Source organism: Impatiens glandulifera, chromosome 4 (genome assembly GCF_907164915.1).
Source record: "Impatiens glandulifera chromosome 4, dImpGla2.1, whole genome shotgun sequence".
NCBI lineage: Eukaryota > Viridiplantae > Streptophyta > Magnoliopsida > Ericales > Balsaminaceae > Impatiens > Impatiens glandulifera.
The window spans coordinates 59,689,603-59,716,277 of NC_061865.1; the positions used below are offsets into that span (position 1 = coordinate 59,689,603).

At 37.3% G+C, this 26,675-nt stretch overlaps 1 protein-coding gene across 4 annotated transcripts; it reads left to right on the forward strand.

The window, feature by feature from the left end:
- LOC124935972 lies at window positions 1-9,083 on the forward strand. Of its 4 annotated transcripts, none has more exons than XM_047476419.1 (10): window positions 1-246; window positions 1,181-1,248; window positions 1,438-1,573; window positions 1,756-4,385; window positions 4,469-4,605; window positions 5,047-6,696; window positions 6,823-6,871; window positions 7,729-7,970; window positions 8,117-8,224; window positions 8,459-9,083. In XM_047476419.1, the coding sequence occupies exons 3-10, from the start codon at window positions 1,489-1,491 to the stop codon at window positions 8,679-8,681; spliced, it is 5,124 nt and encodes a 1,707-aa protein (XP_047332375.1). In that variant the 5' UTR covers window positions 1-246; window positions 1,181-1,248; window positions 1,438-1,488; the 3' UTR covers window positions 8,682-9,083. The 4 variants fall into 4 exon arrangements, with proteins under 4 accessions (XP_047332375.1, XP_047332376.1, XP_047332374.1 ...); XM_047476420.1 differs by lacking the exon at window positions 1-246 and adding an exon at window positions 996-1,013; XM_047476418.1 differs by lacking the exons at window positions 1-246; window positions 1,181-1,248 and having other exon boundaries at window positions 1,258-1,573; window positions 5,047-6,152; window positions 6,225-6,696.
- Window positions 9,084-26,675: the final 17,592 nt, after the last annotated feature.

Below are 26,675 nucleotides of genomic sequence, written 5' to 3' on the forward strand. Positions count from 1 at the left end.
GTCTCGTTCCGAACCAAAGCTTGTTCCCACAGTTCGTTGAAAAATTCACTCTTTTTTCATTTTTCGATCACTTTATCGTCCTCTCTGCAACTCATCTTCGTTCTCTCTCCTTCCCATTTCATATCCTTGTCAGTTCCGCCTTCTTCCCATTTCATTCGATTATTCAAAGCTCCCGGCAGTCGCGGAAACGAAGGTTGAAGTGGGTTTATCTTTGAATCTTTGACTGCGGCTTGCCTTATCATCTAAGTAAGCTTGTACCCATCTCCCCTTTTTCACAAACCCTAATTTTTCCTATCCATTTTGTGGGGGAGGTCCAGTTATTTCTTTGCCAGACCTTAATCCCAGCCATATCTCATGGTTTTTCATTTTCCTGATTTTTTATTATTACTATCTCATGAACTCGATCTTGTTGGAGTTATTGCAGAAATTGAGTTTTCCTTCTTGTGGAAGTGTTTCAGACTGAAAGATTTTGTTTTCTTAAATTTTGATTGTCTTTTGTTGCTTATTTCCCGTGTAAACATAATCATCCTCCTTAGTTTCTGTTTACATTTCTATTTTGATAGGTGTGGTTTGTAAGTGCTATGTTTCCTCTATAGCAGCTAGAGGCTAGTGTAAATGAGTTAGTTGTTTCTTAACTTCAAATGTCAACCTATCTCAATTGTATGTTATGGGCTTCTCTTTCATATTTGGAAATGATTGATGAATGATTAATTTGTTGCTATGATTTCCTTGAGTCACTTGACTAGATGGTGCAAACCCTTCTTAGAATGTGAGGCATCGAATCATCAAATTTTCCAGACATTGCGTCCAACATAACTAATTCGACTTCTTTTGTTGTATATTAGCACTGTATGGGAGCTAGCTATTGAATTCATCATGCGCGGATATAACTTGGGACAACCTTTTGAGAGGATTCGATCTCATTACGATTAATGATAATTTTAAATAGTTTTGAATGTATGTAAAGATGTCTTAGTTCAAGTGGCTTGTTTGCTGCGCTTTCAGCATAGATTGTAAGTTGTAGTCTAGTGGTGAGATATATGGTTCCCTTATGTAGGAACAGTGATTCAAATATTTCCTACTTGAAAACAATCAGCTTCACCCCTATGAAATTATGCATAATTCTGGACTTTATTTGTTTGTCCTATCACTACTGATGAACATGTTAAATAATTTGCAGATTAGCAGGCCAAGTCATAAGTGGGGGGAATCTCGTAGCTAGTGATTTGTCTAAAGACACGCGTCTCTGTATGTAATAGTTTATTAAATTGTACTTAGTTGGAGCAAAAATAATTGTGTACTCTTCTGTGAAGAACGTTGATGCAAAATTATCTACCTAATTGAGTTTGCAACTGTTAATATTCAACTCATATTTGTTTCCAAGTTTCTATGACTGGGAACGAAGTTGGATACAGGGCTCACAACTTCTTTGCACAGGATGCAACCCCTGGCCTCCAACCCTCTCATTCTGTGGATGGTAGTTGGACAATGCTTGGTAACAATATGTGGCCTGAAAGCCAGAGACATGGAGTTCCCATCCCCAATTCAAAAAATTATAGTGTTGGACAATCAGGTATCTATGAATGGTCTTCTCATTTCTTATAAATTATGAGACATGAAATAATCATATATTTATATTATTTTTCCTCTCCTTAAATGGATTTTATGGACCTTCCTTTAAGAAAGTGACCTTTAATTTAGTATTCATTATAATGTTCTAAACATTTTTAACCTCTTGTTGTTTGAAATAATCAGATAATAGTAGAGGAACTGGCAGCCATACGTTGCCAGAAGCGCATGGATTGAACTTTACGCAATCAAATTTTAGGCCAGAGCTTGTTAGCAGGAATTCTCCAAGCCAAAACTCAAATGTCAATAGCTACATGCACGGATATCCGGGTTACCAAACAAACCGGAATGAGACAAATTTCTTAGGAGTAGATTCTGAAACTGATGGCCACAATATGAATTCAAGAGGTTCTTCTTTCTATGAATTGCAGCAAGGACCTGCTCCTGGACATAACTTATCTCTAGATAGTTCAGAACCATCTGATTCTCCTGTTAGTTTTGATTTTATGGGTGGCCAGCAACAAATGAGTGGCCATAATACGGGCACCTTGCAACCTTTTTCTCGGCAAAACACATTGAGTGATATGCACCTTCTGCAACAAGAAGTTATGTTCAGGAAGATGCAAGAACTCCAGAGGCAGCAGCAAATTCAGCAAGTAGAAGCAAGACAACATCAAATTCAGCAAGTAGAAGCAAGGCAGCAGCAAATCCAGCATGTAGAAGCAAGGCAGCAATTAATGAGTCAGATCCCATTTGGTGGCAGACAAGCATCCGGTAATCATTCACCTGCCATCTCAAATGGAAATCCAATTTCTCAAGTAAATGAAGTACTGAATCATCATTGGTCTGGTGAACTTGCTTCAGCTAATGGAAGTTGGATGCATCGTGATGCTGCAACTATTCAAGGATCCCCTAGTGGACATAAATTTTCTCCTGAACAAGGCCAGGCATTGAACTTCATGGGGCTGGTTCCTTCTCATGTTGATGAATCTCTTTACGGGGTTCCAATTTCTAGTACAAGGATCGATTCAAACCAAGATTCTCAGACCTCACTTAATAAAAGTTCTACACATAAAATGATGACCTCAAGTAATCACTTTCACAGTAATAAATTTTCTGGATTCCAGGTGGAAAATAGCAATAGGGATGAGAATTCCATTTATAGACATGATGATCGAGAGGAAAATATATTTTCTCATGCGCCTAGAAGAAGTGTGGAGAATGTTAATCAAGTGGGCATCCTTCAAAGGAATGCATTTTTGTCCAATGCGCATGAAAGACATGAGCTAGCTGATCCTGCAAAAACGTTACAAGAGAAAATGGTATTGCAGTCCACTTCCCATACACCAGCTGGTCTGGATCCTGATGAAGAAAGAATCTTGTATGGTGATGGTAATATATGGGATGCATTAGGAGACGGCCCCAGTGCTGGTGCTGAAGGATCTAGTTTGTTACATGGCACGGGATTCTCAAATGCCCTACCATCTCTCCAAAGTGGGAGTTGGAGTGCCTTAATGCAGTCTGCCGTTGCAGAAACCTCCAGCAGTGATGTAGGGTTTCGGGAAGAAACTAATGGTCCACATTTTCCGTATTCTGAGATTCAAGATGGTAACAACCAAATATATGAAGCTAATGCTAAGCAGGAAAGTATATTAGGTGAGAATAAGTCAAATATGTCATCAACTATGCATTCCCGCTCCGGTTCCTTATATGATGGTGTGAATTTAAACAATAATTGTGGTGTTGCCACGGGATCTCAACAATCTGGATCTAGAATGTCATATCAACAAGGCAACAAGCTTCAGGATTCTTTCAATAAATCCTTCAAACACTCCCATGAAGAAAGAAATGAATCTTTAAATGGCGTCTCTTTACAAAAAGCAGTTGCGGAGGAAAGTCAGGTTTATGGAAATGCTGCTCATTCTGGGGTCTCAGAGATGGGTGTGAAGAATACCTCTATGCCTTGTGCTCTTCCAGATTCATACATTGGCATGGGACAACCTTCGTGTAAGCCAAATGGTCGAGATCTAAACGAGTCCGGGCCTTTGAATGGAGATCTAGTGCAAGTTCATGGGAATGCATCTTCATTGAAACTTCCAGAAAGTAATGATCAGACAAGGTCGAGGTACCAAGAAATGGGTCATCCTGGTGGTTTGTGGAGACCTAATGCTATTTCAAATTCACATGGAAGACTAGCCTCTAGTTCACTGGCTGGTGGAGGAAATCCAAAGCTGAGTAACATTGCTGGAATGTCAAATCCTGATAATCTGCAGGTCAGTCAAGACATTAACCAAACTCTTCCCCATACTGATAATTTTGCTTACTGGAAGCAAGCTGATTCATCAATGAGGAAGAATGTGAATGAAGGTCAAGTGAAATCTAATAGTGGTCCTAATGAGAGCCCTCAAGTACTGGAATCGTATAACTCCAATAAAGCTGGTATTAAAGTGCATGAGAAGGAGAATGATGGAGATGAAAATTCTTTTGAGGGCAATCAGTCAAATAAATCTCACCATACTTTTTCGGGTGGTTTGAATGACATTGCTCGTTCAGATGTTGATTCTAGGGCTTTTTCTGGAGCCAATCAAAAGATGTCTGGTTCGGCAGGTAGAAAACCTCCTGTTCGCAGGTTTCAGTACCATCCCATGGGAAATTTGAATGATGAAATGGATCCTTCACATGGAGGAGGGCATGCTAATCATCCACACATTGCATCTGAGCAGATTAGTCAAGGATTGCTTGGTCAAAACCAAGGGCATCGCGGGCAGTCGAGAGTGTCTGGTCAAGTCACTAAAAACAATTTTGAGACAGATAAGGTTATTCATGAGGCATATGCTTCATTTTTTAACTGGTAGCTCATTGGTAAGTTATCTAAGTTATTATGTTATTCTGCTTGCAGGGGTATTTGCCTACTGATTCTCAAGGAAAAAGAAAAAGGGAAGAGAAGGGGACTTATCCTGGTAGTTCACTCAAAAGTTCTGCTCTTAGTGTTCCCACTAGTAGTACTTCTTCCCAAAATAAGGGTCTCCAGTCGAGGTTGTTGCAACCATCCTTTCGTGCTATTTTCAATAATGTTTTATGCCTTATATAAGAGGTTGCTTGATGAAGTATTTTCTTTATTTCAAATAATTCATTCTTTTAAATTAAAACCTTGTTTGATGAAAAAATTGGATTACTTGGGTTAAATGACTAAATTATTCCGTGTTTAATATTTTAAAATTTTATAAATAAATTAAGGGTATTTTGCTATTTTTGTTGATTTTGATTTTATTGATAATGCGATAAGAGGTTATGAATTAAATTCAAACAATCCTTCATCAAACAAGCCCCAAGTAACTTCTCAAATTTTCTGATTAGATAAGATGTGTACAATTAATTCTCTTTGAAGTTTCGTTCAACAACCTTCTACTTTTTTGGTTTAAAATCTCATGTTGGTTTAGCTGATTGTTTGTGATATTTTATTTTTCTTTGTTCTAGTCAACATATGCTTGAGCTTATTCAGAAAGTGGATCAGCCGAAAGATAACAACTTGTTACATTTGAGGTCTTCTCAAATAAAGTCGTCTAGTACACCGGAAGATGAAATTTCTGATGGATCTGAAGGTCAAATTCAGCAAAACAGATCGTTTGCTTCTCGAGGTTTTGGTTTGCAACTCGGACCGCCTTCACAGGGACAGCTACAACCCAATGAATTGGCTCCTCCTCAGGACCCTAGGAAGATGGTCAGTTCACTGAGTGCAACTCGTATTACTCAAGAGGGATATGGACTGAAGCAGACAGGTGGTTTGCTGAACCAGATCATACCTGGCATCAACATGCGTGCGACAGCTGCGACTACATCTTTAGATGGTCATTCCTTGCAATTTAAGCGGATTGATGAGTCTAGTAGTGGAGTTCATACTGATGCATCTTCATCAGCGTCATTTTCTCATAATGCTGGCATGATTTCACCTGATAATGCTCTCTCATTGGCAGATGCATCTCAACTGACTAGAACCAGACATTCTCATGAACAATTCGTATCTCAGGGTTCTGGAGGGAATATTTTGCCCTCAATTGGGTCTGTTGTTGCTTCAAACCAATCTAAACATACAGGCTTCCCAAAATTAGTTCCTAATGAATGGGTCAATGTTCCACGGCCTAATGCCTCAAGGGTTTTCCAGCCAGGTACTCTCAGTGGTGATGCAACACCAACTTCATCTTCTTCACAGCATATGGAGGAGAAAGATGCAGAAAAAGCAGGGAGGGGTTCATCAAATGTGAATTCCCCAGGATTGGTTCAAGAAGAGACACAAGTCCGAGAAAGGGTTGTTGATCAGCGAGCTGGGTCTGTTGACAGTGATCTGACTGGAAAGGTAACTGCAACTCAAGTGAAAGAAGTTGGAGCTTTTATGCATTCTAGTTCTAATCAGAGAGATATTGAAGCATTTGGCCGCACTTTGATAAGTCAAAATTATTCTTTACTTCATCAAGTTAAGGCCATGAAGAATCCAGAGATGAACTTGTGTGACGGAGATTTGAACAGATTGAAAATGCCAGACAATGCCTTGATCCCCCAGAAGATAGCTCAATTTAGTGAATCAAGTACATCCACCTTTGATAGATTAAATCTTAATGCAGTTACATCCAATGATTCTAAAATGCTAAAATTTTCAGGGCCAATGGATAAAGGGGAGAGAAATGTACCTTCTCAGGCTGAGCTTGGGCTTGACTCAAGGATTCCTAATCATTATTATCAGATTAGTCCTCAGATGGCACCTTCCTGGTTTAATAAGTTTGGAACAATGAATAATGGGCAGGTATTACCTGCCCATGATGATGCTCGAAACGCAAGCACCTTGAAGACAACGGATCAGGCAATAACTCTTGGGATGTCTTACAGTATACATTCACCGCTTCTATCCAAACAAGTCGATGCCATGGCTGAGCCTAGTCAGGTTGTCAATATCTTGGGAAGTTCAACAAGCAATTCTCTTCCTACTGAATCGTCTTTGCAAATGTTACCCCAAGGTATTATTGATACACCTTTGCCTGTTGTGAGACAAAAGAAGCGGAAGACTGCCACATCAGAGCTTCTTCCTTGGCACAAGGAATTAAGTCAGGGTCCTCAAAACATACCTTCTATAAGGCAAGTTTCCTATGTCCTGATATATTTTCTTGTAATGTACATAACTGCAATGATGGTACTGGCAATTTAATATTCTGTCTCTTGTAAACATTTGCATTTTTTATGTTAATAATGTGTTGCTTGCAGTATTGCGGAGGAAAAATGGGCTAAAGCCGCAAACCGCTTGATAGACAAGGTGTGATATGTTACTACCTTTATCCATCCATCTTAGTGTATTAATTAGTTTCTACACATTTTCTCTTTTCCTTCTATATTTTAAAGAATGGTTTATAGCCTCATCTTGCTATAGGAACTTCTTCATTAACGTATGGCAGCATGATATTTCTGTTCAAATACTTTTTTTATTTATCATATTTAAGCAAAATACTTCATTTCGCGTGCCAACGCTTGATTTTACAGTGTTTCTGTCTGTTTTTTTGGTTCAATCTCAATTCGTCATTCCATTAATCATCTACTTAACATAGTAACACTTTTTGTATTTATTTGACTGTTTTTATGGGAATTTGTCAAATGATAAAAAAAACAAAATAAACTCTATATTTGGCTTAATCACTAAAATTTATGGACCACAATCCAACAATTAGGCACAATATATGCCGATCTTCCAAATGTTTTCAAGTCCAATAAAGAAGAAAAACAGAAAATGTGACTTATCCTAATTACACTCTTGTCCTTACTCCCTAATCCTCTTATATATCAAGGGTTAAATGGTAGAAATGCAACTGTAAAATGTTGACAATTTTATACCAAATAAAGTTTCATCAGACTCAAATCACACTTTTCATGCCAAATATCACTTTTTTCTTTGAAAATTTTCCAATTGATTGTGATTTTGATGGTGATTGACGAATATCTGTTTCCAAATAGGATATTTTCATATTAACTTTCTTAAAGGAAAAGTTAGTGTGGTAATTAAAAGAGATAGAAAAATGAAGACTGATATTCTTTTTCAATCTGTGATACGTTCTTAGTGTGTTAATTTGTATCTTTGCTATTGTGCAATCTTTTTAAATTTCTAACTTGCCACAACAGGTGGACGAAGATGCTGAAAACGAAGATGTTCGAGGCACAAAGAGGCTTAAAAGACGACTTATCTTGACTACCCAGCTCATGCAGCAATTATTCTACCCTCCCTCATCTGTTCATCTATCTGCAGATGCCAGTTCAAGCTACCACAGTGTTTGTTACTCTGCAGCTCGTTTAACACTAGGGGATGCTTGCAGCTTATCATGCTTAGGAAGTGATGATGATGCCACACTTGCCAATGAAAGCATGTAAGGAGTGATCATAAAATTATTTTCCTTCTTATTTTCTTTTTCTCTTTCTGGTCTTTAATATAATTAGCAATTGTAGTGAATGGTGAGGCTATTTACTTGTTACTAACTATTGATTCCTTTTTTATCCCTTAAATATGATATAGCTTGTTGGATAAGCACAAGAATTTGAGGGGAAGGAACAGGGAACATTTATCAACGGACATTGAAGTCTTCCTTAATAGAGCACAGAAACTGGAAATCGAATTCACAAGGTACAATACAATATCTGATTCGATTCAATTTATCTGGCCTGTCAAAATTTTAAACTGAAAGATAGAAGACTATTGGTTGATACTATGTTGACCTTTTTCCACATTATGATGTATTTCGATATTTCGAACAATATTATGCCAAATGAACTATAATATGAGAAACTCTTTTTGTTGTATTTGATTTTGGGGAATGCGGAATGTTGATAGTTTTTTAAATCCTTGTATTATGTGCAGATTGGACAAAAGAGTGTCAGTATTGGATTCAAGACTAGAATGCCAAGATCTGGAGAAGTTTTCAGTAATAAATCGTTTTGCGAAGTTTCATAACCGAGGACAATCATCTGATGGAGGGGCGGATGGAAGCAACTCTCAGCAGAGACTGTACCCACAAAGATATGTTACTGCACTCCCAATGCCATCCAATGTCCCTGATATGGTACAATGCCTGTCACTTTGATCATCATCGTCATTATAATTTATTATTAAATTCAATTTGTTCCCTTTGGTTTCCCTATAATAGCCTCGATTTGTCAAGGGTTGGTTATCTGATATGAAATCTTAGAGAGGCTATCTAAGGTGTCTTCATCTCTTCTCTAGGGGGTCAAATGGTCATTATTCTTTAGAAGTAGTACATTTCAATGAGAATTTGAAAGGTATCTGGATAGTAAAGTGCATCCCCTATCATTTTTTTGGAGTATTTTTGGGGTAAAATTATTAGACAAGTTATATGTGGATAGATATATCAGTGATTCTCTAATGTCTATATACCTCTATTTCACAATCATGCTCTTTACAAAGTGTCTGAATTGCCAAATTATCTAATTTTTCTTCTTTTTTACGTGTAAAGTGTATTTTGGTCAGTTTTTGTTGTTGGGGATTGTTGTGGGTTATAGTTTGCATCAATAATTTGCATACCAAATGAAGTCTCTGGACTATGATGATTATCACACTATACTATGGCTGGTGATCTAGATGAGATTGTATTTGTGACAAAATACCAGCTTCCAATTGTTTTGAAATTCTTCTAAACTAAGCAAAGTTAAATGAACAAGTTTTCATATAAAAGAAGGAAGGTCCTCAATAGCATTTTCTGACAAAAGAGAAAATTAGGAAAAACAACCATTGTTATGAAATGAGAAGTCGACGAATAATAAAAAAAAATTAAAATTCATGGTAATAGGTTATAAATGATAGTTATTTAAACATAAACTTTATTTAAAATTGTTAGACAATTGACTTTTAAAAAATGTTAATTATAAATTATTATTATTTATATATAATAAATGATTTTATATTTAGTCAATTTTAAAAATTTATATATTTAAATATAAAATTAATTTATTTGAATAAATAATATATATTTTTTTAATTTATAAATAATTTTTTTTAATGTAAAATAGAATAAAATTAAAAAATTAAAATTATTTATAAACTTTTAAGATTTTATTATCGTAAATTTAAAATTTTAAGAGTTTACTTAAAATCAGGTTCGTTAGGATCGGACGGCTTTCTTTGTCCCAGCCTTCAAGCAACTAACCGCACATACAATGTAATTCCGATTACTGAACACTTAAGTCGCTTTCTAGTAGCTCTCACTCCTTTCTTAGTATTAATACTATCGCAAGATAAAGAAGCTGCGATCACAACACTGAATTGAGTTTAAAGTGGAAGATTGAGTTTATTTAAAGTTGCATTCGTACCAACATACCTCTGAAAATAAAAAAAGGGCCGTTTCAGCTACAGGAGAATGACCTGAAACGACTGAGAATACTAACCCTCTTCTTGTTCCTAGTCTGATGAGTCATGTTTTTTTTTTATCAGAAGCTTGTGATTTGGTTTCTATTTTACATTCGAAAATCCATTTTTTGTCCAGAGATAAACTCTTCTCTAGATTGGCTTTGAAAGAATATGATTTATCTTTAGGGAACTGGTTAACTGCAAGAAGTTCATCGAAAACCCTCCTAGTTAAGGAGCAAAAGCAGGTTTGAAGATCTCGACCAATGTCTGAGGATGGAAAGGCCCTTGATTGCCTCGGTTGTACTTTCAATTTCTGGATCTTTCATAAAAGTCATTCTGTTGTGACTTTAATATTCATAACAATGAGGATTTTATTACCGATATTGTTGAGTTGAACTATGGCTGAAATAGAAGTGGTTATATCTTTTAAGGGCTATTTTATAATTTGTTAGTCTATAAATAAGGTTAGAATTGTCAAAGAGAGGGTATTGTATTTTTGGTATTCTAATTGATATACTTTCTTTTTCTAATTACTAGAGTCGTCGCTCCTGGTAACCCTAACCCTAGACTCCCAATTTCTATACAATCTGTTCTTCTATTCAATCTGTTATTCTATAAATATATTTTTCTATTCAATATCTTCTACCTATTTTGTTCCTATTCTATTCTTCTTTATCTATTCTACGAAACTTTTATTATGGGATTTATATCGTGATTGACAGGGAGATCACGACAAGTGGTATCAGAGCTTACGATCTTTGGACTTCCGCTGAGAATGGTGAATTCACGTAACAATAGTAATGAGGAGATGATCCAGAATCTGACTGAACGTATCGAGACGATGGAATCACAAATTAATGATAAATTCCAGTTACTGTAGCGAGATAATCTCAAGGTTAATCAGAATATTGAAGCGAATCAGATTAAAACTACTCATCACTTCGAGATTATGTAGAAAGATAGCACTGAAAAGTTTGAATCTATAATAAAGCTACTGGAATCCAAGAATCCGAACACAAATAATAAATCAACCGAACACAAAGTAGGAGGTTCAAATACACCTCCACTATAGCCGAGATCTGGACATGGAACAACTCCCTATGAGAGAGATGATATTTACAGGAGGCCAAACAAACAGACGGTGGGACAAAATTTTGGAACAACTAAGACTCCTATTAGTAATCGAAATCAAACTACAGGTCCTAATTTGATACGGACTACGGGAGGTATGTCAATTAAGCAACCACAGATGGATCTGGACAAATTTGATGGTTCAAACCCTAGGGGATGGATCGGAAGAGTCAATAATTTTTTCAATCACTTCACCATGCCTGAAGAAGAAAAGGTAAGTTGCATGTCTTATTTTCTTTCTGGTGAGGCTGATGTGTGGTTTTATGATTATCTGATAGATCATCCATTACCAAATTGGGAAGAATTCTCTAAAGAGGTGTTATTGGCATTTCAAGAAGAGGGACACCAAGATGTGATAATAGAGTTTAATCAGTTGAGACAGACAGGAATTTTGAAAGATTATATCTATCAATGGCGAGAGCTAAGAGCATTGGTTGTAGCTAAATGCTTTCCACAGAACGACGAATACTATGTGAAGAGTTTCATGGGAGGCTTACGACCTGAATTGAAAGAGGTTTTAAAGATGTCAGAACTAGTGACATTAGATCGGGCAATAAAACTAGTTAGAGTGAAGGACAAGTTCCTCGAACCTCTTGGTAAGGAAAAAAATTGTTCACCAAATTGTCAACTCAGACCCCAAATGAAACACAACCAAAACCTCCATGGAGTAATAGCCATACGTTTAGACCAACTATTAACAAAAATACTACTGAAATGCCAACTAGAGATCTCACGTTTGCACAAATGAGAGAAAAATGCGTTAAAGGTATTTGTTTCAAGTGTGATGGGAAGTATTCCAAAGATCACGTTTGTCCCAATCATCATCAGCTAAACAATATTGAAGCAATGAAAAATGAGATAGATGACTGGTTTAAAGCTAAAGAGGAGTCCAAAACCGAATATATCTATGATAACGAAAATGATTGTCTTAAGGCTAAAGAGGAGGCCAAAGTCGAAAGGGATAATGATGGGGGTTCGATTTCAATGCACGCTCTTAATGGGAGTGCTAATAATGTTACGCTCAAGATTATTGGGCAGCTCAAGAAAAGGAAAATCACTATATTAATCTATAGTGGTAGTACACATTCGTTTATTGATGAGGGTACTACATCTCAGTTGGATTGTGTTCGAAAGGAAACAATGCCTATGGGGTGACTATTGCAGGCGGAGGCAGAATATTTAGTCGATTCTTATGCACGAATTTGGCTTGGAAAATGCAGAGTCATGATTTTCTACTAGACTTTCGAACGATCAAGTTGGGAGGTTGTGATATGGTTTTGAGAGTTGATTGGATGACTAAATATGGACTAGTGAGCCTTGATTTCGATGAGAGAGTTATGAAAGCTAGGTTATCCAGCGAGAAAATTCGACTGTCTGGTGATAAGGAGGGCAGTTCCTTTTATTTAATGACAGGGGACGACGTAGCTCGTAAGGTGAAGAAGGGTTACGATTGTTTTGGGGGTCAACTATTATTTATGAATGTTGAGCCTCAAATCTGTTATCAGTCCAAATTCCTGAATTCTGTAAACAGTTTCGATGCAGAAACCACGTTCGAAAATGGCAAGGAAGTTCTTAAGAGGAAATGGATGTTTTGACTCTAATATTTACAACAATGAGGATTCTATTACCGATATTGTTGAGTTGGACTAGGGCTGAAATAGAAGTGGTTCTATCTTTTAGGGGCTATTTTATAATTTATTAGTCTATAAATAAAGTTAGAATTATCAAGGAGAAAGTATTGTATTTTTTGGTATTCTAATTGATATACTTTCTCTTTCTAATTACCAGAGTCGTCGCTCCTGATAACCGTAACCCTAGACTCCTAATTTCTATTCAATCTGTTCTTCTATTCAATCTATTCTTTTATCAATCTATTCTTCTATTCAATATCTTCTATCTTTTCTGTTCTTATTTTGTTCTTCTCTATCTATTCTACGAAACTATTATTGTGGGATTTATATCGTGATTGACAGGGAGATCACGACACATTTTTATCATCTTCCTAGTACAATTGACAGCTCTACAACAAGCCTCTCTATCGAGAAAGCATCGACGCTACTAGTGATAGGCTTAGCGTTGCTATCAAGATAAAAAAAAAATCGATCAGTAATCACTCGCAACTTATTGGTTTGATGATTCTAGAATAAGAAAAAGACAGCATTTCAGGCAGGAATAAAATAAATATGATGCCCGTGACAATAGAAAGAACTCATATTGGATTGGTGCGAGGCTGAACACTGGAGCCAAAAGGAAAGATGGCTTGGAAGATGTATCACGAGAATAGGTAGAAGATTTTGCTAAAACCAACTCAGTATGTTGGCAAAGTATCCAGCCGTGTCTCAAAAGAGATAACTTCATAGCAGTACTATCCAATGAGGGGAGAAAATGCCTATTTAAGAGAGAAGCTCTGGTAGACTTAAACTCATTCCGGAGAGCCTGGTGAAATTGAGTAAGTCTCGTATTATCACGATAGTCAACAAACTTATTAGTATCCTCAATACAATGTCATTGTGGTTCAGACATGGCCCGTTCATCCTTAAGATAACTCATCTTAGAATAAAAATTACCAATAGACTTACTCTGTCGCATATTATAAAGATTATGCATGAGCAAAGTCTGCTGAGCTTTTGTCTGTATCAATCTCAAGATAGAGCTAAGTGTCTCACAGTGATATAATATCTTTACAATCAAATGATGCGAGAACCGCGGTGAAGAAATAATAAAATCTTTCTATATCGAAATATTAGTTGAAAAAATAATAGAAAATTCTTAGATCACTCTGTCAGAATGTGAAAAAGAACCATCGGATATGGGGCCCGGAGGGCCACGATGTGAATAAAATTAACCGCAGCATTGGAGGGGGATAACATAAGGGTGCATGCTTTATACTTGACCCGAAAGAGTGATTTCTTTTAGCCCTTCCAGGCAGATATTGAAGTAAGAACAAGGCCGTTCGGGCTAAACTCCGTTTACACTCATTTCACCACGGCAGTAAGTCCCGCGGGACAATTTTCACGTTCCAATTGAACACTTTCCATTTTCATTTTTAATTATTTTCAAAGGAGGAGATTATTCTCTTCACCAAACATATGTGAATTCAATCACGATCTTCTAATAAGAACAAGAGATCTTTCTCGATTAATCATCTTGCCCCTCATTTTTTAGAATAAAAAAGATCATTTTCCAGTTTGAATTTGTTCATTTGGAATTTGGGTTCTTTGACTTTATTTTTCTTATTTAATTTTGATTTTTTACCGTTTTTTTATATCATTCTTTAAGTCCCATAGGTTTGATCCTATAGATTTTAACCCATTTTCTCATTGAGCAAAGGGTACGAAAAATAATAAGTATATGAAATACTCTATTTTTTATTATGCCTCTCTACCTACAACATACTCATAGGTAGAGTGATTGAATCAATAGAGAACATTTTTTCTGTATGATTTGATATTATTACATTCCAATTCCTTCTTAATAAGTCCCAAGGAAAATCTCAAATTGGATCCCAAATTGACAGGTTATTGTAAGCTTATCCATGCGGTTATGCACTCTTCGAATATGAATCTATTTTCTGAAAGATTCTGACGTTTGTGCTTGGTGGGTCTTTGAATCCTTTGAATGACCTATGTTTGTTGAAGAGATATCTTTAATAATTTGATCTATAATAATTTGATCGATTGTGTAAATCCTGCGGTAACAACATAATCGGGGAAAGTATATAGAAAAGACAAATTTTTTTATTCTATTAGTAGTAATTAGATTCGTATTAGTTAGTGATCCCGACTTAGTGAGTCCTTTCTTCTGTGATGAACTATTGGCATCAGTCTTACTTCGGTGGACTAAGAAGAAAGGGGGCTCCACAGAAAGAGGATTGTACCATGAGAGAAGCAAGGGGGTCAACCTCTTTCAAATATACAGCATGGATTCTGGCAATGCAATATAGTTGGACTTTCATGTCGCCGAATGAATCATCCTTTCCACGAAGGTAAATCTTTGGATGTTAGGCAAGAGGATAAAAAATACAAATTTTGTCTAGGTAGGACTATGGGTGTAAATGAGCTGACCTGCTCGTGAGTGGCTCGGTCAAAGCTTGATTCGAGTTCGGTCAAAATCGAATTCGAGCCGAGCTCGAGCTAGCTCGTTTAAGATTCGAGCCGAATTCGAGCTTAGGTAAGACTCGCTTGATGGTTCTTCGAGCTTTTTCGAGCCTAATCATATAAATTTTATTTATTATATTTTACTTTTTAATAAAAATTTGAAACATACTCATAAGACTATCTATGACTTATTGCTTATAGGTCTCCCCAAAATATACTTATAAATTAAAAATATATGTTATATAATATTTATAATAAATAAATAAATTTAATATTAATTTAATTAGATTGCTTATGGGCCACCCAAAAATATAAAAATATATGTTATATAATACTTATAAGGAAATAAATAGATTTGATATTAATTTAATTATAGAAACATAATTTTTGAAAATCGAATCAAAATATAATTATCTTGTAATACTATTTAATATATGCAATATCAATGTAATATATTTTATATGATATAAATATATTTTAGTTTACTATAAAGTGTTTTAGTTTCAAAATAAACATAATAGAGGCCTATGGTGTTGTAGGGCAGCATTCATGGAGGCATATTGTTGGGTCAGCCCTTTGAGTAGGGTCTTAAGATTATCCATCTTTGCTGCTATCTGGTTTCTTTCATTTGAGAATCGTCTTGCTCTGATACCAAGAATGCTAGGGTCTAAAATCAAGGCCTAGGTCCTAGAATAAATTCCAGCAACCTTTCTCGACACCCGGTCTCGGTCCTATGGTGCACATGGGCCAGATTTCTGTTTTGTTGTTTTATTATTTTGTTTTGCTTTCCTTTTCTACTTTACAAACCGAATTCTGTTATTTTCTAGTTATTGTTGTAACCGAATATTTTGGGGCAAGACATCACCTATATAAGGCTGATCTTTCTTCCCCAAGGACCCATGAATAGAATGATGAAGATGTGACTTCGCCCCTATTCGTCTATTATTATTATTATGAACTGTTTGGTAAAGACCAACTGTAATTCTCTTCGCACCCTTGATTCTTCTATCCCTTCCCCCTAAATTCTCTATCGAAAACCTTCCGCTGCCCTTTGATTGTAGAATTTCCACCTGTCTTATTGATCAAGAACTTAATTCTTGAACCCAAAACACATCTTACAAAACAAGTCGTAACATTCTTGGTATCAGAGCAAGACGATTCTCAAATGAAAGAAACCAGATAGCAGCAAAGATGGATGATCTTAGAACCCTACTCGAAGGGCTGACCCAACAATATGCATCCATGAATACTGCCCTGCAGCAACAACATATGACCGAACAGGCTGCCTTGCACAATGCCTTTCAGCAAAATATGGACAGAAGGTATGCTGCTGGAAAAAGTTGACATCCATTGAAAAAGATGCGTTTAATAATGTCCAAAATCCCCGCACCCGACCCTATAATATTGCTTCTTGCTACCTTTCTCCAAACCGGCTCACAAATATTGATATACTTGAATTTGATGGGACTGATTTGGAGGGCTGGCTCTTATTTGTCGAGCAAATATTTAGGGAGAGCAAGACGAATGATGCCACAAAGCTGGACATTGTCCGCACTCACTTCTCAAAAGAGGCAAGAACGTGGCATGAATCATATTTGCGGAATCGCAACCATATGGAAGCATTGACGTGACATAAATTCAAGAAAGATCTCTTGCTGCGATTCGGTCGCAAGCCCTTGTACGGAGCCAAACCGCCGCTGCTGCCCACGCCTTGCATTGTTAACACGGTCTGGCCGAGCACAAACCGGACGACCGATCCCAAGGAAGACCGGCGCTACACTTGCAATGATAATTGGGAGCCGAATTATAGGTGCAAATCCAGATTGTTCATGGCCCCGTTTAATCATCAAGAAGTCCAAGAACGCGTTCAAGAATCCGTCTAAGAATCAGATTTTTATGACCCACCTTTGGTGTTTGAGACAAGGGACGAACGTGTCATTATCTTGCACACTTTCTCGGTCCAGCAAGGTGCCCCTCGATCGCGGGTCAACATAATACAAGGCAGCCAGCTAGAAAAGGCCTTAGAAAATCATAATGTTGCTGCCACGGTACAAATAATCAGTAAGAACGAATGCCAAAGTGATTCACTTGTTTTGAAAGACGCTCCTAAAAATTTCTAAAAAATAATCAAAGGGCTCACCCAGCAACCCAACAACCGAACACCAGCCAGGAATGTAGTCGGAAGACATGGCTATGTTGTTGCGCATGTGTTACTGGTCTAGATAAAGGACCGGGCTTGGTTATTTGAAGACATTCTAGAGTATGCCCGGAAGAAAGATGGCCATTTTGCTGCACTTGGCGTGCTGGGCCGAATGAAGGACTGGTCGTGGAGCAGGAAGACCGAAGGCTTCTAAGAAATGCGGTCCTAAGACTCCGACACTTGCTGGACTTGCTGAAGTCCGACCGAATTTTTGAAATATTGAGCATGCGCATTAGAGGCTCGGCAGACTCGGCAGACCACGGTCTTTTTCGTCGAGGGCGACGAATTTTGAAGGGGGAGATAATGCTAGGGTCTAAAATCAAGGCCTCGTTCCTAGAATAAATTCCAGCAACCTTTCTCGACACCCGGTCTCGGTCCTATGGTGCACATGGGCCAGATTTCTGTTTTGTTGTTTTATTATTTTGTTTTGCTTTCCTTTTCTACTTTACAAACCGAATTCTTTTATTTTCTAGTTATTGTTGTAACCGAATATTTTGGGCAAGACATCACCTATATAAGGCTGATCTTTCTTCCCCAAGGACCCATGAATAGAATGATGAAGATGTGACTTCGCCCTATTCGTCTATTATTATTATTATGGACTGTTTGGTATAGACCAATAGTAATTCTCTTCGCACCCTTGATTCTTATATCCCTTCCCCCTAAATTCTCTATCGAAAACATTCCGTTGCCCTTTGATTGTAGAATTTCCACCGGTCTTATTGATCAAGAACTTAATTCTTGAACCCAAAACACATCTTACGAAACAAGTCGTATAGTGTTTGATTTATTAATAAAAGAACTTTCTCTTTCCTAAAAAAACATTGGCATTTTCACAGACAAAGAACAAGATGCAGAGTTCATATTCCAAAACTACACAATAAAATAATTTTTAATTAATAATAATTAAAGCCTACCAGTGTCTTCTCCAGAACACTAATCTTCTGTTCTTGTTGTGACCAACATATCTTCAACTCTCTAACTTCTTCAAACAATCTTGAGCAGAAATCATTGGAACTTTCGTCAAACTATAAATGAAGAAATAAGATATTACAATACATATAAAATAAGGGATGAGTACTATCAAACTTTTTTTACCTCATTTGAAGTAAACTCATCTTTCGAATGTTCCTTGACCATTGAAAGAACAAAATCTTGCATGTTATTATTATGGGATATCAACTCTTCCCTTAAATGTAATAAATCATCATGTACATTAGAATACTCAAGGCCTCCATCCAAACAAGGTGCCTTAATGGGTGAGCCAACAACATTAGTTTCTATTGAACTTGGTGCATCAACACTTGAATCATCATCTTGTAAGTTCTCTACTTCTTGGTTTACATAAACAGATATATGATCAAAATTAGAACAATTATCCCAGTTGAAATCATGCATGGGTTGCACAAATTCCCACCCTACATTGACATACAAATATGGACCAGTCTATCCTTCATGCCCATAATTAAATTACCAAAACAGATGGACCAAACCATCTCTTACTTTACCTTCTTCTCCACGCAAACCGATGTCTCAACAACCCGCCTCCAGTCGTTCCGGTGCCAACCGTTCCGCCCTTCTTTCCCGTCGTTTTGTCCGCCATCCTTCAAGTCGTTCTTTCCGTGCCACTGTCAACCGTTCCGCTGCCAACCGTTCCGCCTCCGTACGCCGCTTTGCTCTTCTTTCAGCCCTCTGTTCTAGACGGTGTTTTGCCCAATATTTGGCATGTCGGTCCTCCATCCAGCCGGTGTAAATTTCTGAAAAAGCTTCAATAACTATTGCTTGGCAAAAATGAGAGGTGATGTAAATAATGTCGTTTTGAAGCTTATTTAAATCATTCTAACAAGATATTTGTTTTTGAGCGATAAGATTTTGTAATGACTGTTTGAAATAAACCATTTCGTCGCTCTCTCCCTCGGCTTCAGCCACCAGGTCCACCACGTCGTTGTCGGTAGCAGTTTGAGATGAATCATAGTTTGAAGGAGTTTGAGATGGATTAACGTATGAAGGAGAACGAAGATGGTTTGTGTTGGTGGTGTGAAAACACTTTGAAAACCATTTAAAACAATATGAAAACATTTTGAGAATGAATGGTTTGAAGGGTTTGAAGGAGAGTGAAGACAGATTTGTGTTGTGGAGATTTTGAAAGCTACTGATTTGAAGGGTTGAAGGAGGAAGTCAAGGGAGAGAGTGAAACAGGTTTAATTAAAAAAATAAAACAAATCAAATGAAGATTTGGTTTACTTGGTCTATAAGCCGTCAATCCAAATCCATAAATGCACTTTGCAAAGTGCAGCTTTGCATAAGGACCCGTATGAAATGTAATCATTTTATATATATATATATTTTTTTAATAATTATTATTATTTACATAATTAATTACCCATTGTTCATATATAATCCAATAATTTAACCCTTTAACCACACATATTTTTTACAAATTATTTAATTAGTCACCTTTAATTTAAATTGATTGAAGATTTTCTCATTTTTAGTGTCGTAACATTCTTGGTATCAGAGCAAGACGATTCTCAAATGAAAGAAACCAGATAGCAGCAAAGATGGATGATCTTAGGACCCTACTCGAAGGGCTGACCCAACAATATGCATCCATGAATACTGTCATGCAGCAACAACATATGACCGAACAGGCTGCCTTGCACAATGCCTTTCAGCAAAATATGGACAGAAGGTATGCTGCTGGAAAAAGCTTGACAGCCATTGAAAAATGTGCGTTTAATAATGGCCAAAACCTCCGCACCCAGCCCTATAATATTGTTTCTTACTACATTCCTCCAACCGGCTCACAAATATTGATATTCCTTAATTTGATGGGACTGATTTGGAGGGCTGGCTCTTATTTGCCGAACAAGTATTTAGGGAGAGCAAGACGAATGATGTCACAAAGCTGGACATTGTCCGCACTCACTTCTCAAAAGAGGCAAGAACGTGGCATGAATCATATTTGCGGGATCGCAACCATATGGAAGCATTGACGTGGCATAAATTCAAGAAAGATCTCTTGCTGCGATTCGGTCGCAGGCCCTTGTACAGCGCCAAGCCGCCGCTGCTGCCCAAACCATGCATTGCTAACACGGTCTGGCCGAGCACAAACCAGACAACCGGTCTGAAGGAAGACCGACGTTAAACCTGCAATGATAATTGGGAGCCCAATCATAGGTGCAAATCCAGATTGTTCATGGCCCCGGCTGATCATCAAGAAGTCCAATTACGCGTTCAAGAACCCGTCCAAGAATCAGATTTTTATGACCCACCTTTGGTGCTTGAGACAAGGGACAAACGTGTCATTATCTTGCACACTTTCTCGGTCCAGCAAGGTGCCCCTCAGTCGCGGGTCAACATAATACAAGGCAGCCAGCTAGAAAAGGCCTTTGAAAATCATAATGTTGCTGTCACGGTACAAATAATCAGCAAGAACGAATGTCAAACTGTTTCATTTGTTTTGGAAGACGGTCCTGAAAATTTCTAAAAAATAATCAAAGGGCTCACCCAGCAACCCAACAACGGAACACCAGCCAGGAAGGTAGTCGGAAGACATGGCTATGTTGTTGCGCATGTGTTGCTGGTCTGGATAAAGGACTGGGCTTGGTTATTTGAAGACATTCTAGAGTATGCCCGGAAGAAAGATGGCCATTTTGCTGCACTTGGCGTGCTGGGCCGAATGAAGGACTGGTCGTGGAGTAGGAAGACCGAAAGCTTCTAAAAATACGGTCCTAAGACTCCGACACTTGCTGGACTTGCTGAAGTCCGACCGAATTTTTGAAATATTGAGTATGCGCATTAGAGGCTCAGCAGACTCGGCAGACCACGGTCTTTTTCGTCGAGGGCGACGAATTTTGAAGGGGGAGATAATGCTAGGGTCTAAAATCAAGGCCTCGGTCCTAGAATAAATTCCAGCAACCTTTCTCGACACCCGGTCTCAGTCCTATGGTGCACATGGGCCAGATTTCTGTTTTGTTGTTTTATTATTTTGGTTTGCTTTCCTTTTCTACTTTACAAACCGAATTCTGTTATTTTCTAGTTATTGTTGTAACCGAATATTTTGGGGCAAGACATCACTTATATAAGGATGATCTTTCTTCCCCAAGGACCCATGAATAGAATGATGAAGATGTGACTTCTCCCTTATTCGTCTATTATTATTATGGACTGTTTGGTATAGACCAACAGTAATTCTCTTCGCACCCTTGATTCTTCTATCCCTTCCCCCTAAATTCTCTATCGAAAACCTTCCGCTGCCCTTTGATTGTAGAATTTCCACCGGTCTTATTGATCAAGAACTTAATTCTTGAACCCAAAACACATCTTACGAAACAAGTCGTATAGTGTTTGATTTATTAATAAAAGAACTTTCTCTTTCCTAAAAAAAAACATTGGCATTTTCACAGACAAAGAACAAGATGCAGAGTTCATATTCCAAAACTACACAGTAAAATAATTTTTAATTAACAATAATGAAAGCCTACCAGTGTCTTCTCCAGAACACTATTCTTTTGTTCTTGTTGTGACCAACATATCTTCAACTCTCTAACTTCTTCAAACAATCTTGAGCAGAAATCATTGGAATTTTCGTCAAACTGTAAATGAAGAAATAAGATATTACAATACATATAAAATAAGGGATGAGTACTATCAAACTTTTTTTACCTCATTTGAAGTAAACTCATCTTTCGAATGTTCCTTGACCATTGAAAGAACAAAATCTTGCATGTTATTATTATGGGATATCAACTCTTCCCTTGAATGTAATAAGTCATCATGTACATTAGAATACTCAAGGCCTCCATCCAAACAAGGTGCCTTAATGGGTGAGCCAACAACATTAGTTTCTATTGAACTTGGTGCATCAACACTTGAATCATCATCTTGTAAGTTCTCTACTTCTTGGTTTACATAAACAGATATATGATCAAAATTAGAACAATTATCCCAGTTGAACTCATGCATGGGTTGCACAAATTCTCACCCTACATTGACATACAAATCTGGACCAGTCTATCCTTCATGCCCATAATTAAATTACCAAAACAGATGGACCAAACCATCTCTACTTTACCTTCTTCTCCACGCAAACCGATGTCTCAACAACCCGCCTCCAGTCGTTCCGGTGTCAACCGTTCCGCCCTTCTTTCCCGTCGTTTTGTCCGCCATCCTTCAAGTCGTTCTTTCCGTGCCACTGCCAACCGTTCCGCTGCCAACCGTTCCGCCTCCGTACGCCGCTTTGCTCTTCTTTCAGTCATCTGTTCTAGCCGGTGTTTTGCCCAATATTTGGCATGTCGGTCCTCCATCCAGCCGGTGTAAATTTCTGAAAAAGCTTCAATAACTATTGCATGGCAAAAATGAGGGGTGATGTAAATAATGTCGTTTTGAAGCTTATTTAAATCCTTCAAACAAGATATTTGTTTTTGAGCGATAAGATTTTGTAATGACTGTTTGAAATAAACCATTTCGTCGCTCTCTCCCTCGGCTTCAGCCACCAGGTCCACCACGTCGTTGTCGGTAGCAGTTTGAGATGAATCATAGTTTGAAGGAGTTTGAGATGGATTAACGTATGAAGGAGAACGAAGATGGTTTTTGTTGGTGGTGTGAAAACACTTTGAAAACCATTTAAAACAATATGAAAACATTTTGAGAATGAATGGTTTGAAGGGTTTGAAGGAGAGTGAAGACAGATTTGTGTTGTGGAGATTTTGAAAGCTACTGGTTTGAAGGGTTGAAGGAGGAAGACAAGGGAGAGAGTGAAACAGGTTTAATTAAAAAAATAAAACAAATCAAATGAAGATTTGGTTTACTTGGTCGATCAGCAGTCAATCCAAATCCATAAATGCACTTTGCAAAGTGCAGCTTTGCATAAGGACTCGTATGAAATGTAATCATTTTTTATATATATATTTTTTTAATAATTATTATTATTTACATAATTATTTACCCTTTGTTCATATATAATCCAATAATTTAACCCTTTAACCACACATATTTTTTACAAATTATTTAATTAGTCACCTTTAATTTAAATTGATTGAAGATTTTCTCATTTTTAGTGTCGTAACATTCTTGGTATCAGAGCAAGACGATTCTCAAATGAAAGAAACCAGATAGCAGCAAAGATGGATGATCTTAGGACCCTACTCGAAGGGCTGACCCAACAATATGCATCCATGAATACTGTCCTGCAACAACAACATATGACCGAACAGGCTGCCTTGCACAATGCCTTTCAACAAAATATGGACAGAAGGTATGCTGCTGGAAAAAGCTTGACAGCCATTGAAAAATGTGCGTTTAATAATGGCCAAAATCCCCGCACCCGACCCTATAATATTGTTTCTTACTACATTCCTCCAACCCGGCTCACAAATATTGATATTCCTGAATTTGATGGGACTGATTTGGAGGGCTGGCTCTTATTTGCCGAACAAGTATTTAGGGAGAGCAAGACGAATGATGTCACAAAGCTGGACATTTTCCGCACTCACTTCTCAAAAGAGGCAAGAACGTGGCATGAATCATATTTGCGGGATCGCAACCATATGGAAGCATTGACGTGGCATAAATTCAAGAAAGATCTCTTGTTGCGATTCGGTCGCAGGCCCTTGTACAGCGCCAAGCCGCCGCTGTTGCCCAAACCATGTATTGCTAACACGGTCTGGCCGAGCACAAACCAGACAACCGGTCTGAAGGAAGACCGACGCTATACCTGCAATGATAATTGGGAGCCCAATCATAGGTGCAAATCCAGATTGTTCATGGCCCCGGCTGATCATCAAGAAGTCCAATAACGCGTTCAAGAACCCGTCCAAGAATCAGATTTTTATGACCCACCTTTGGTGCTTGAGACAAGGGACGAACGTGTCATTATCTTGCACACTTTCTCGGTCCAGCAAGGTGCCCCTCGGTCGCGGGTCAACATAATACAAGGCAGCCAGCTAGAAAAGGCCTTTGAAAATCATAATGTTGCTGTCACGGTACAAATAATCAGCAAGAACGAATGTCAAACTGTTTCATTTGTTTTGGAAGACGCTCCTGAAAATTTCCAAAAAATAATCAAAGGGCTCACCCAGCAACCCAACAACCGAACACCAGCCAGGAAGGTAGTCGGAAGACATGGCTATGTTGTTGCGCATGTGTTGCTGGTCTGGATAAAGGACTGGGCTTGGTTGTTTGAAAGGTGTGTTTTGGGTTCAAGAATCAAGTTCTTGATTTATAAGATCGGTGGTAATTCTACAATCAAAGGGCAGCGGAAGGTTTTCGATAGAGAATTTAGGGGGTAGGAATAGAAGAATCAAGGGTGCGAAGAGAAATACTGTTGGTCTATACCAATCAATCCATAATAATAATAATAATAGACGAATAGGGGCGAAGTCACATCTTCATCATTCTATTCATGGGTCCTTGGGGAAGAAAAATCAGCCTTATATAGGTGATGTCTTGCCCCAAAATATTCGGTTACAACAATAACTAGAAAATAACAGAATTCGGTTTGTAAAGTAGAAAGGGAAAGCAAAACAAAATAATAAAACAAAAAAATAGAAATATGGCCCATGTGCACACTAGGACCGAGACCGGGTGCCGAGAAAGGTTGCTGGAATTTATTCTAGAACTGAGGCCTTGATTTTAGACCCTAACATAGAGTCTAATATGTTTTCTTGTTCATCTCAAATACAATACACGGTTTGAAAGTATTCTTTTCAAACTTGCTTGAACATGAATAACTCTTATAGGTATTCTACGCGTATTCTTACGCGAACCAATACGTCTATTCTTACATGAACCAAGTCTTAATCGAGGAAGAGTTACGGGGCGTAAAACAATAAAAAAAACATATGCGGAGGGTTGTACGGTCCGACGAATGGACTCCCGACTTCCATTATGTTTTTTTAATATAAGAAATTAATATATAAATATATTTAAATTCGAGCCTTTCGAGCAAAACTCGAGCCTATGGTTATATGATCGAGCCGAGTTCGAGCTTAATATTAAAAGCTCGATTGAGCTCGAGCCGAGCCAATAAAAAACGAGTCGAGTTGATCTCGAGCCAGGACTAGTTCGAGCTCGGCTCGGCTCGTTTACACCCCTAGGTAGGACATGTATTTCTATTACTATAAAATTCATAAATGAAGTATTTAATGGTGGGTTACCATTATCCTTTTGTAGTGACGAATCTTGTATGTGTTCCAAAGAAAATGAATTTGTTCATTTTTCGGGGCGTGAAAACACATAAGAACTCTTTAATGGAAATGATGTAACTTTAGTTCTTTTGGAAATGTATGGTAAGATCTTTGGCGCAAGAAGAAATGGTGGATCCGTGAAAGCCCTTCTGTTGGCCTAGCCCTCTTTCAAAACTCGAGTCTTAAGCTCTCCCTACTCTTAGTCAGTTCGGTCAAGAAAGTAAGGCAAACCGGACATACATTTCTTTTTGGATTGAACTACTTATAGTGAAATCGTAAAATTTTAAGATTCATCTTGAGATTTAGTAGACTTGAACATAATGACAAAAACAATACAAAAACACGAGTGTTTACTTTATCACCAATTACACTTTAAACACAACGAGATTAACCATTTGAGATTAACAATGAAAACATAAGCAAAAAATGCACACCAACATCAAAAATATAAAATCTAGAATTAATGGGTCGGAGATCTTTAAGAATATTCATAAGTTCAACGGATTTTCAGAAGAGACCTCCTGTATCGTCATAATAATAATAGCGTTGTGAAAGAAACGCATTGATCGACCACAATCACTGAATGTACTACGGTTTCTTTCGAGTCAAATAGTCTACCAAAAAATAATCGGAATAATAATTCATCGACTCAATACAATTGAGCTCGTTCTCGTTGTTTCTATCCAAATATCATAACAATCATCTATTGATTCAAACATTACTCACTAAATGTCGATCATTACTAATCATCCAAATAATATTAATTTATATCAATTATAATATAAGTTTAATGTATATTTATGGGTTTTAAAACATACAATTTTGGTTTTGCAAATTTTCTGAAATTCAAAAATAAAATCGCGCAGATGTCGGGTAAGAATTATTGACAAAATTATTAGAAGATAAGAGATTAATGTTAAGTATTATTAGCATATTAATAGTTCACCTTGTTGATAGTATATTTTATATTTTACCCTAAATATTGTTAATGTATCTATTTAACATCAAAATTGTCTTCTAGACTTAAATCAAAATTTCAAAAGCATGTATATAAATTAAGTTTGTAATGTTTACAAATGATGTAATTATTATTTTTC

Excerpts from the sequence above, each read along its gene's own strand:
- LOC124935972 (XM_047476417.1), top strand. The coding sequence starts at position 1,390 with ATGACTGGGAACGAAGTTGGATACAGGGCTCACAACTTCTTTGCACAG. Across the intron at positions 4,386-4,468 it reads ACAATTTTGAGACAGATAAG|GGGTATTTGCCTACTGATTC; the intron begins GTTATTCATGAG and ends TTCTGCTTGCAG. Across the intron at positions 7,971-8,116 it reads ACACTTGCCAATGAAAGCAT|CTTGTTGGATAAGCACAAGA; the intron begins GTAAGGAGTGAT and ends AATATGATATAG.